This window comes from Gobio gobio (assembly GCF_949357685.1).
Source record: "Gobio gobio genome assembly, chromosome: 16".
Lineage (NCBI taxonomy): Eukaryota > Metazoa > Chordata > Actinopteri > Cypriniformes > Gobionidae > Gobio > Gobio gobio.
In genome coordinates, this window is record NC_137109.1 from 48,106,637 (window position 1) to 48,119,288 (window position 12,652).

Here is a 12,652-nt window from a genome sequence, read left to right on the forward strand (position 1 = left end):
CTCAACCATTGAGTTTTTGACTGTGGTTGGGGAAATCTTCTCAACTTCACAAAATATGAATTTGCCAGCATAACTCAAACAAAACAGTATTTAGTATTTAATGAGGCAAGTTTTATCCATTTAAATAACAGCCTTTTGTGATAATGTCTAAAGGCCTGTTCATGACAACTATAATGATAACGATAAAGATATAGTTCTCAAAATCATTCTCAATATTAAAGAAAAGCAGAGTTCACACCACAGCTATAACTATAAAGATATAGAGCTATGCTTATGTTGAGCGATAAAACACTGCCAGCCAATCAGAATCCTTTCTAATTGAAGTGCTCGTGCATTTAAAATGACAGACAACACCGCAGAGAAGTTCATCGCTGAGGTCCAGAAAAATCACAGTGTCCATGTTGTTTTAATGTTCAAGAGTTGAAAGGGCAGAAACGAATCAGTTCACCGTCGCGTCATCTTTATGAGCCATTCTAACATTACTTTGAGTATCATGATTCACAGCACAGGAAGAAGAGCCAGAACTGTTACTGGAGCTCCTAAAACAATAGTAATGTTCCTATATCTACTCTGGCAGTTTGTAAGGTTCATCCGTCAGCCCAAAAAACGGAATCCAATGGATTCCAATGGCTTGGTTGAAGAATTCTGCATGTGAGCCTTTTCAGCATTTCTGTGAAGTTCACTTCATTTATTGAGTTGATGTAAACTCCGGACAAGTTCTTGTGCGTCTGATTATCGTTCAGCCTGCCATTAATGCACTGAGATCCCACATTATGACATGAGGTTCTCATTTGCACGGTCTGAAAAGCAACGAAACACAAAGACTATAGCCGAGCCGTGTGTGCCAGCTTTAGTAAAGAGAAAAATCTTACTGTGAGAGAGGAGAGCCTTGTCGTTTACGGTGTGGCCAGAAATCGATAAGCATGTGCAGACTGTGTCAAATATTCGTCGCTATATTCACTCCCCTGCATATAGTGTTAGTCTCAAAATACGGTCATATGTTGGCATTTACGATGCATTTGCAGTGTTGAGCATAGCCAATTCGCAGACATTTGAATGCAATGACCAATGAAGGAGTTTACATAACAGAATACACGATCAAGATCGAGTGGTTCAGCGCTTGTTGCTGGCTAATCAGCCTGCTAATGAATACAATCAACCATGAAGTGAGAACACGCAATAGATTCATTGTGCAGTGTAGGAAGAATAGAGTTTTCGCTAGAGTGAAAGAATTTGCTGAACTGAAGCATTCAATAGTTTTAAGTGTTTAAAAGGGAGCGCACTCTGCTCACTGGTCATAAAAGATTTGGATATGTGTTCCCCTGCTGCGATTTCAGTAGCTATACAGAATGCAATCTTTATGTAAATGAATTTATGTACATTCAATTTGTGCTGCTGTCGAACGACAAGTCGAACCTCGTTATGAATGCAACCTTACTATGCCCGAATATGCTGCTGTGAGTATGAGCGAGAGTGCACATTTCTGTTTTATTCATGATCATAGCCATACCTCCTAGCACAAAACCAAGGACACAAAAACAGAACACGATATTCTAAAGTTCCTAAAATTGATGGAGGCATCTGATATCACAGTAGCTGAAAACGCTATGGAGTCAAATTAACGTGAAGTACGAGAAGACAAAAGCACAACATGCTATAGCTATAGTTTTTATTTTTTTATTTTTTTATATATATAACCTTTATTTATTTATATTATTATTATTATTATTATAGTTAATCTTATTATTAAAAGGAAGTTAATCCAACATACCCAGTAAATTGATCGAAACATGTACGCTGCTGGATGACAGCCCAGAACACTTCGAAGCTTGAAACTGTTAGTTAGTTCCGATTATACATATGTGACAACTTGCAGCCTTTGCAAGGAAAGCTGAATCTAGCAGCATTTAATGTGTACAGATCAATGCACTGATGCCAGTGCACTGCTTAAAACTACTCCAAGCATAGTTAATTCAATTCGCCTGGAGCGATCTCATAACGCTGTGCCAATTCGCGATTACTTTACTCAGTTAATCATGGAGCCCGATTGGGTGCATGTTGCTTTAAAACTCTTGTTTGAGGTTTCATTGTGTTCATGGGAGATAGAACAGATGGCACAGCATGTTAGCCTGTTTCAGCTTTTCTAACAAAAGCTATCATTAACGGTAACTGGTGTAGTGCGAATAATTTACGGGGCACTATGGATAGTTACGACACGAGCGACAACGAGCGATCACGTTGCACAAGCAGGTGCGCGTCTGATGCATGCGTCTGCTCTATACTAAACATGCTTGCGACCAAATTGAGAAAGAGTAAATACTACACCCAATCGGCATCGGAAATGCAAAATCATATATCACTGTGATGAATGCTGATGTAGTGATGATGCCAGATGGTGATAAAGATCACGGCCGTGTCTTTTGATAACATGCCCAGATTGTCCTCCATGAAAGTGATTGTTCTGAATCTGAACGCGCAATTTGCTCTCGTTAGTGAAGGCACTCGTGTCTGTTGCCGCGACAGCCAAGTGAACAGAATGATAGGCTGACATGGACTTAGAACGCCACTGTATGCACATTATTAACTTAATTAATTAAATAATAGAACCAGCGATCGACCGCTACGGAACATCCGGCTCGTCATCTGTTGTCGCATCGGCATCTGCGAACTCAAACATGTGTAAGTACGACCTTTATACAGAAAATATGAAGACGTGATTGGATAGAGATGAAGTTAATAAGTGACGAAGTGATTAAGTCTTCCTGGCAGAACTTAAGCTGAAGCTTCCATTTCAGCTGGAGTCAGTTCAGTGTTGATTCAGTTCAGTTCAATAACTGTGAAGATCATCAACTATTAAATGAGTTCAGTTCATATAAGCAGCTCTGCAGTAGATCAATTTGTTATTCAGTTCAGTCAGTGTTGATGTTGTTGCTGTCACCAAATCCCAGCATGCACTGCAGTCCCTGGTGCTGAGAACGATCCTGTTACATCATCAATGGTCATCTTGTCTTGCACATGGTATCATGACTTATATTTGTCACTGCAGTTGTTCTTAAAATCCACTGAAGTGCTTCATTGTTCATCTGGTGTGGTGATTTCTTTTATTATTTATAGTGTATATTTTTCCAGTTCCTGTTACATAAGGCAGTTTTGTGCATCCATGAAAATCTGTCACTGTAACAAACCTTTAACCAAATTAAACCATAAAAAAGAGAAACATATTTTAATTTTCAAACATTTAAAAAATATTCTAAATAGTGGTTTGCAATGATTTAGTTTGTCTTGTTATTCTGTCAAACATTATGTAAGAATATATAAACAGCTGCTATTCATACTGTATGTTTCCAGAGCTTGATTTATTGGATACATTTTAAATGTAAGTGTGATTGACGAATGAGACGCTTTGATTACAGTGTTATTATTGAAGCATGATTTGCAAAACTATGTATATTATGTAAATTTCTCTAGAAGAAACTAGAGAAACTTGCTCTAACTTGTAAAACTGAATTGATCTAGAAGCAGAATCAGATTTAACTGTGATTTTCTGCTGTAATGATCAGTTTAATTGGTAAGATCCTCAGAGGAGAAGTTGTGCAGGGATTATATAAGAATGGAAACACAGTCTCTTTGAAGGACGTCCTGAATGTGAGTAAATGTGTGTTAGTGACAGGATCAGAGAATGACACTTTTCCTCTGTTATAGTCCAGCTGAACTCTCACACGCTGAAGCTTCACTTTAACAGGAAAGACAGTGAAGGGTTGATCTGGGGATTGTGATCTGTATTTGCTTTTCACGTACCCTACACACCAGACATTAGACTTAGAGAAATCCCGTCCCTTCCTTTGGTTTGATGCTGTGGTTATTCCAAGAATCCAGAATGTACTGTCACCAACCTCCACATCCCAGCAGTGTGTTCCTGAGTTAAAGCCCTCAGATCCCAGGACACATGAATAATAGTCAAACCTCTCTGGATTATCAGGAAGTGTTTTATCTTCATCACTGTTCGACACACTGGTCAGATCAGACGAGAGTGTGAGATCAGGAGCTGCTGTGTTTGGATCTAGAGTCAACGGAGCTGCAAAGAGAAGAACATCAGATTACAGGAGGAAATATGATCAGAAATGTAAATATAAAACATAAATCCTGCTATCATAACAATGGTCTCTCAGTTTCTGTCAGAATGGATTGAGGCTTCAGGTTTAATATCAGTATTCAACTAGATTAAAAAGTTTGTAGAGACAAACTTTAAGCTGGCTTGAAAAAGCCGGACCAGAAAGTTTTAAAAAGTTAGAAAAGTTTAAAGTTTGAAATAGTTTGAGTTTTAGTTAGTAGTTTACACCTGCTATGCGGTTTCTAGGGTACTCAGGTGGTTGCTGTGCGGTTGCTAGGGTACTCGGGGTGGTTGGTAAGGTCTTGCTATGTGGTTGCTAGGGTACTCAGGTGGTTGCTAGGGTGGTTGCTTTGCGGTTGCTAAGGTACTTGGGGTGGTTGCTATGTGGTTGCTAGGGTACTCTGTGTGGTTGCTAGGGTCTTGCTATGTGGTTGCTAGGGTACTTGGGTGGTTGCTAAGGTCTTGCTATGTGGTTGCTAGGGTGTTGCTATGCGGTTGCTAGGGTATTCTGAGTGGTTGCTACTGTCTTGCTATGTGGTTGCTAGGGTACACTTGGTGTGGTAGCTATGGTGTTCTGGGTGGTTGCTACGCAGTTGCTAGGATGTTTTGTGGTTGCTAGGGTATTCTGTGTGGTTGCTACGGTGTTCTGGGTGGTTGCTATGATAGATAGATAGATAGATAGATAGATAGATAGATAGATAGATAGATAGATAGATAGATAGATAGATAGATAGATAGATAGATAGATAGATAGATAGATAGATGGAGAGTTTAATGAGTCTCTACGGTTTAGTTCATAGAATGTCAGTTTGAGTGAGTCTGGGCTTCAGTGTTTAGATTTGAATTTTTGACAGTTGGACAGTTTGAAAATCGGAACATTCCGTCAATGAAAGTCTATGGGAGTTTTTCCGAGTTTTAATCAGCATTTTTAGGAAAAGCGTAAGTCCGATCAGTTAGAAAAGATATAGCAACTCAAGCTAGAACAGTCTGAAGGTCTGATATCAGACGCGAATAATTCACGCGAAGTTGGATGCTTGAACATTTTGAGTTTACTCGCTTCATTCGCGTGACATTCACTTCACAACAGAGCAGCTTTCCTCGGCCAGTCCTTCTGCCGTCTGCCGCTGGCTCTGATGTCTCTGTGGCGTCTCCAGCTGTAATTCGTCTTGTGTAGATGTAACGGGTGATTTTTGGTCTCATGGATCTATAATTTGTTCCCTGGCAAATCGTTTAGGCTGAGGGCAAAGTGAAGTTTCATTACTTTTATATTTTTAGGCTATTTAACTTTAAGTTACCGTTGTAGCCGATTAGCACTGACTTTGAATGTTTGACTGAATTATTTGCTTTATTTCATGTGTAGCTTATTATCAGTGTTGGGGAGTAGTTAACTACAAGTAGCTAAGCTACTAACTTAACTACATTTTTCAGTAGCTTGTCAGTAGCTCAGTTGCTTTTAAAACAATGTAGCTTTTCCAGTAGCGAACTACTTTTTCCAGCAAGTAGCGGTGTAGCGCGACCAAAAGCTACATTACGTTTTGTGTTTTGACGAGCCTGCAATGCATTGAAGCAGCGCAGTGTTTTTTTCTTATTTGATCTGAAGGGTCAAGGGTCAAGCCAAACATTACTTGCCTCTTCATCAGACACATATCCTTCAAGAATGATTTTATGTTCAATATTAAAATAAGAATCAATGATAATCAAGTTATAACCATTTCCTACATTTGATAAATCAGTTCTCTATATTTGCTGTGTGATTTTGGATCCACATTCTTTAGGTGCTGCTCTGATGTCTGTGTCAAGCCGTGCTGACAGGCAACTGTCCTTGGGGTGTGTAAAGCACCCTGGGAGTGAGAAGGGCCCAGCATGTGTTAACTGTATGTCTTCCTAAAGTGACCCCCGGGGTCACCTATGTTACAGCTATGTGACTCTTTTGGGGACTCAGAGAAATGTACCTCTTTTATATGCTTTTCTTACTAAATAGAATAAATTCACTTCTGTACTAAATGTAGTATCAGTATGTCTTGGAGAAGTGTTTTGTTGATAGTTAGTTAAGATGTTCTCAACCTTGAGGAAACTCTGGAGTATTGTGTATGTGCGTTGTATGATTTGTGCAGATCCAGTATTGGATATGGGCCTTCCTGCAGGCGATGCCAGACCTATAGACGCCTTTCTATGCCTTTTCCTCCGAGGTCATTGTGATCTAAAAATCTAGTCATGGGGCGACAACTAGTCTACCCATTTTAGTGATATGCTCTGCTATCTATCCTTGTGTGGAAATTTACCGTGACTGGGCATTTTCTCTGCCAATCAGAATCATTCCACATGGCAGTATTGACGTGTCTAGACCTTGAAAACAGTATAACTGTTCAGAAATTGTATGTTCGTTAGACGGAGGCGGGGAGACTGTTAGAGGGAGCGCGGCCTACGAATTCCTCTTGAGCTGGCTTCTGCTGATGAAACTGCAAACTATTCTTCAGTAAATTTTTCTTTAATTAATCTGACTCCTGACTCCTGGTCTTCATTTTTCACTTACTGGTCCTGGGTCTTAAGCTGTTACCCCAACAGATCACAAACTAAAATCGTGCGTTACTACCATCTTTATTTCATTGCGCATCTTGCGGCTTACGGTTCACAGAGAAGAGATCGTCTGATGATTATGTAAAGGACGTACAGGAGTGGGTTGATAACTTCACACAAATTGACTAGTAAAGTTCACACTTGATTTACACAAAGGTCAAGGTCTAGCCACTGCCTCTGGCTTGGCGTGCTCAGTTTTGGGACACTGAATTTTTCAACTAAACATCGAAATACATCTAAATAATAAACTAAATTAACCATTTAAACTAAATTACTGATCAAATTATTGATCTAAAGCCCACACTGTCACTGTATGATACTTGAAATTTTTCCAGAATGGCTATACAGCTGAATAAAATTATGCTGCATTATTTTCCTGTTTAACACTGTAAAGCTGCTTTGAAACAATCTACATTGTTAAAAGCGCTATATAAATAAAGTTGACTGACTTGACTTGACACAAACAAAAGATTAAAACGCTGTCTGCGTCCAAGACTTCAAGCACATACAGGTGAATAATAGCCTTTTTTAATTGATTATCCTGCTATATATATATATATATATATGCATTTTTGTCTACTCCTGTGTATCAAAGTTGCTTATATTTTGTTCTTGCATTGATGGGACATGACATTTGTAGCGATTTTGCACTTGACAGTCAGTTTGAGATATAGACTACATTTGAGTATTGTATATTTGGATAGTTTACAAAATAAAACTTTACTCTTATCATAATTGTATTGCATTGTGTTGTTTTAAACCCCAAACATTTAACTTAAAACATTCTTCATTAACGATTATTCAGTTATTTGTAAATTTGCATTTAATTGTAAAAAAATTAAAAAATAAATAAAAGTAGTTTCGATGTAGCTAGCTACATTTTGGTAGTAACTTGTAGTGTATCTAACTACTTTTTCAGAAGGGTAGCTTGGCTGTAGTTGAACTACTTTCATGTTTAAGTAGCTTGTAGCTTGTCAAACTACTGTTTCAGAGTAGCTTCCCCAACACTGCTTATTATACCTTTTACTTCTACTTTTCTATTATTGATCATACATTGCATTTAACGAAAAGAGACTGGGTTGTGTTTCATGTAATTTCATGTTATCACAGTGATAATTATATTGTCTGAACCAGATATTAAAGGATTAGTTCACTTTTAAATAAACTTTTGCTGATAATTTACTCACCCCCATGTCATCCAAGATGTCCATGTCTTTCTTTCTGCAGTCGAAAAGAAATTAAGGTTTTGGATGAAAACATTCCAGGGGTTTCCTCCATATAATGCACTTCAATGGGCTCCAAACGGTCCACGGTCCAAATGACAGTTTCAGTGCAGCTTCAAAGGGCTTTAAACGATACCAGATGATGAATAAGGGTCTTATCTAGCCTAACCATCAGTTTCTGTGAGAAACCGAGCAGTATTTATGCTATAATTTTACCTCTTAATAGACGAACGTGATCATCCCTGAGCTCCGCCATAACTTCCACCAAGTGAGGTCAAATACGTGCGTGGTCATAGATGTATACGTAGAAGCCTCATTAGCGCCTGCACAGATCAGTAGAATGAGGCATCTACTATCGATATATCTATGACCACGATCGAATTTGACCTCACTTTGCGGAAGTAATGGCTGAGCTCAGAGATGATCACGTTTGTCTGTTAAGAGGTAATATGATAGCATAAATACTGCTCGTACTGCCTTATTCATCGTCTGGTGTCGTTTAAAGCCCTTTGAAGCTGCACTGAAACTGTCATTTGGACCTTGAACCGTTTGGAGCCCATTGAAGTCCATTATATGGAGAAAAACCCTCGACTGTTTTCATCCAAAACCTTAATTTCTTTTCGACTGCAGAAAGAAAGACATGGACATCTTGGATGACATGGGGGTGAGTAAATTATCAGCAAAAGTTTATTTAAAAGTGAACTAATCCTTTAAAATACAGATTTTCTCCTCATTGTTGTCACTACTAGAGCAAGCTCCTGATTGGCTAACGTGGCGTGAATATCCGCCAACGTTCTGATTTTTCAACTCGGGCGATTCGAGCCATCGAGCCAAACGCTCAATTCACGCCGCCTCAATCGCGCGAATCGCACCGCAGAATGTCTATTCTCATCTTTGCATTGACTTAACATGTAAATCACTCGCGCAAATCGCGTCAGGTGTGAACGCACCTGTCAGAAATTTAGAGTAAGAATAATAATAATAACAATATTAAGTTTAATAGGATTTCAGTAAGTTGGCTCTTCCAGGCCAACTTAATAAACACTATTGTATCCTAATACATAAGCAGAGACCATGAGGAACAGACTTCTGTAGTCATTATGAGTTCACTGTATGATCTGATGATCTTCTGAAATACAGTTCAGATTCACTCACAAATTCAAGTGATTACTAAATATATTTCTATCAGATGTTACTGTTGTGTGTGTTTCTATCTGAAGGATCTTTTGCGCTGGTGTCAGATCTGCTGAGACTCACTGTGTTGGACAGTTTCCAGCATCTTCTTCCAGACTCTGAACGGCAGGTTACCCAGGTAACGGGACACATCAATCAAAGCTCCAGAACTCATCTGTGGATCCGGCTGTGAGATCTGGACTCTGGAGGAACATTCAGGAGTCAGAACTGCAGTGAATTTGAGTTCAGATCCACTGAGAGAAGAGATACGAGCAGCTCACTCACCTTTCCATTGAGACGCTAAAGTTCTGGAAAATATAGAGTTTGAAAACATGTTAATATCTTATCAAACACTCTCATTGTCAGTGAGTCTCAAGTTGTTTTATGCTCAAAGAATGAAGCCAGATTGATTGGTCACCTTTAGAAACGAGACGTCATTGGCTTTCATCATCTCCTCCATGTCTCTGATTGTGTGTGAAAGAGCTGAGATGTGTGTGTTCATCTCCTCCAGCTTCTCCTTCATCATCTGCTTCTTCTGCTCCTCTTCCTCCCTCAGTGCAGTGATTGTAGCTTCTTCTTCGTCTCTGAGAAACTGATGAAGCTTCTCAAACTCTTCTTTAATCTGACGCTCTGTGTGCTCAGCTTGAGACTGAAATCACATCACATTCACTTCAGTCAGCTCTGTGTGAACACACACTCCACTGATGTCAATAATAAACTGTGTGTGTGAATATTGAGTGTTTAACTCTTTATACATCCTCACCTCGATGTGTTGAATTGTTTTATCACACTCTCCTTTCATTTCTTCTCCATGTTTGAGCTTGTTTTGTAAGGACGTCAGCGCTGTATTAAATTCCTCCTACAGGTTAAGATGAAAATCTGTGTTTTTCGTGTTATATTATTTATTTGTTGAATGGGTCATTCTCAGGACAATTTTTTACATAATTTGGAAAGGTCGAACATCAAGAAATCTTGTTTTCACCAAAACAAATGTGGATTTTGCAACGGCCGATTCTTAATTATTATATCCATGCAGTTGTAAAAGATACTACTATCACTTTTTGGTGTGTCTTGTAATAAATCACATATTATCAGTGAAAAAATATGAATAACTCATGACATTTCTATTGTTTTCAAAACATGTTTTGTGCCAATGCTGTTACATTCAAGAAGATTTGAACATCCGAGCGGCCGAAGCAGTGCAGAGTTTTATATCAGTAGTAAGTCATGGAGATTTAGTCAGAGCAAAAATAAATACTGATTTATTACTGTTTCTATGTTTATCACCGTATTTAGCACATGAAATGAGAGACATTTGTCTTACCTTGTAAGATGAAACCACTTCCCTGATGGGTCTGAATTTATGATTGTCATGTTGTTTTGAGACTATGCACACTAAACACACAGGCTGTTTGTCCTCCAGACAGAAGAGTTTGAGTTTCTCACTGTGTAAACTGCAGATCTCCTCAGACTCTGATGAACGCCTCTCTTTTCCCTCCATCAGGAACAACTCACACAAGTTTTTTAACGCGAGATTAACTGGAGGATCATGTCTTGACAATCTCCTGCAGACGGGACACTCCTGAGTTTCCTTAGTTTTCCAGAACTGTTGTAGACACTCTTTACAAATACTGTGACTACAGGAAAGAATAACAGGAACCTTGAAGATTTCACAGCAAATAGGACAAGAAAGCTCTTCTGCAGATTTTGAATCCATTTCCTCGTCTTGTAAAATATCCAGTGATCTACAGTTTAGTTTCACTTTCTGGTCTTTGGTTTGAAAAGTAAATAACCATTACAATCAAAATCTAATCTGGGTTAATTCAGAAATACACAAGTATCCTAATATAAAGTGTCCTCTGTTCTTCACAACACTGACTCGATTTAGCTTTCAGTAAAAATGAAAGTTAGAAATAATGACTAGTCATTTCCTGGTTTTGTAAGAGGGTGGAGCTTCTGAAAACAGACTGGATTTCTGAGTTTCTGTTGGTGTTGTTCTGTTGTAATAGGCCTTGCATTGATGATTAAATAGAAAGTGTTCAAATGTTTTCACTTTAATGATTACCTGCAGGTTAAGTTACTAAGCCTCTGTGAACTGACTTTGTGCAAAGACTGGCAAGCAGCTGATATACAGTCTTGTGAAAAAGAAAAGACACACTTTTGAATGGTTTTAATATAAATATAAAATTGAGATCATTGTCCTGTTGCATGACCCAATTTCGGCCAAGCTTTAGCTGTCGGACAGATGCTCACACTTGACTCTAGAATACTTTGGTATACAGAATGTCAGGATAGAAAACTCAGGATTCAAATGCAAGTACCAATCCTTTATTTAAAGGAAGAACTCAGAACGTTCAACAGTGAAAGTAGCAGAAGAGGTCGTGGTGCAGCTGGTCCTTGGCAGCACAGGGACTACAATGGGCCGATCTCCAGACAGCAGTCCAAACGAGAGATCCACGGTGCAAATCCTCCAATCCAGACAGAAATCCAGAAAATCCACAGCAGGCAAACTCTAGTCCAGGAACAACAGGAACTCAGGAAACGGAGGGCAGAAACTGCAATGGACAGAGCGTGAGCACCACACAGAACGATCCGACAATGAACAAACAAACACAGAGACCATATATACACACACGCTGACGAGTCGCAGCTGCATTCGATCACTAATTAGTGATCGTAGTTGCCCAGCAACACACGTGACTGCCACCGACACCACACACACACACACAACACATCAGAACAGAAATTCCACAGACCTGCAAACGTGACAGTACCCCACCCCCTAGGAGCGCCTCCTGGCGCTCCCATGGCTCGTTACCTGTCGATTGTAATCATCGATAAGGGAGTGATCCAATATGTCTCTCGAAGGCACCCAACTTCTCTCCTCCGGACTGTAACCCTCCCAGTCCACCAAGTACTGGAATCCGCGTCCCCTCCGTCTCGAGTCCAGAATACGTTTAACCGAATAAACAGGTTCCCCATCTATGAGACGCGGCGGGGGAGGAACCGGGGCCGGCGGATTAATGGTGGCTTAATTTTGCAGCAAGCTTATTACAAACGATGCGGAGAGGAATGTTTAGAGTTGAAAGCCACACTTTTTGACCCACGACGTACACGGGAGGCTTTGACCGGTGGCGATCGGCCTGAGCCTTAGTGCGCTCCCGCACCCGGAGGAGAGCGGTTCTCCAAGTGCGACAGCACCTCTGGACAAAAGCGTGGGCGGAGGGGACCGCGACTTCAGATTCCAGGCTCGTAAAAATAGGTGGCTGGTACCCTAAACGACCTTCAAACGGAGTTAGGCCGTGGACGATACTGGTAACGAGTTATGCGCATACTCAACCCAAGAGAGCTGCTGGCTCCAGGAGGAAGGATTCTGAGAAACCAAACATCGCAACACTCGTTCCAAATCTTGGTTGGCCCTCTCAGTCTGACCGTTGCTCTGAGGATGATAACCAGAGGAAAGACTAACATTCGCCCCCAGTAATCGACAAAACTCCCTCCAAAATTTGGACACGAATTGGGGTCCCCTGTCAGAAACCATATCCTTCGTGGTTAAAACCATCGTGTT

General features: G+C 40.0%; 1 protein-coding gene across 1 annotated transcript; it reads right to left on the reverse strand.

Moving 5' to 3' along the window:
- Positions 1 to 3,084: 3,084 nt before the first annotated feature.
- LOC307139888 (E3 ubiquitin-protein ligase TRIM35-like) lies at positions 3,085 to 11,002 on the reverse strand. The gene is made up of 6 exons (XM_079839034.1): positions 10,409 to 11,002; positions 9,848 to 9,943; positions 9,503 to 9,733; positions 9,370 to 9,392; positions 9,169 to 9,287; positions 3,085 to 4,075 (listed from the first exon to the last, which is right to left on the reverse strand). Exons 1-6 carry the CDS (start codon positions 10,799 to 10,801, stop codon positions 3,531 to 3,533), a joined length of 1,407 nt encoding a protein of 468 aa, XP_079695160.1. The 5' UTR covers positions 10,802 to 11,002; the 3' UTR covers positions 3,085 to 3,530.
- Positions 11,003 to 12,652: the final 1,650 nt, after the last annotated feature.

Excerpts from the sequence above, each read along its gene's own strand:
- LOC307139888 (XM_079839034.1), bottom strand. The coding sequence starts at position 10,801 with ATGGATTCAAAATCTGCAGAAGAGCTTTCTTGTCCTATTTGCTGTGAA. Across the intron at positions 9,944-10,408 it reads AAGTGGTTTCATCTTACAAG|GAGGAATTTAATACAGCGCT; the intron begins GTAAGACAAATG and ends CTTAACCTGTAG. Across the intron at positions 4,076-9,168 it reads GCTGGAAACTGTCCAACACA|CTCCGTTGACTCTAGATCCA; the intron begins GTGAGTCTCAGC and ends TTCTCTTTGCAG.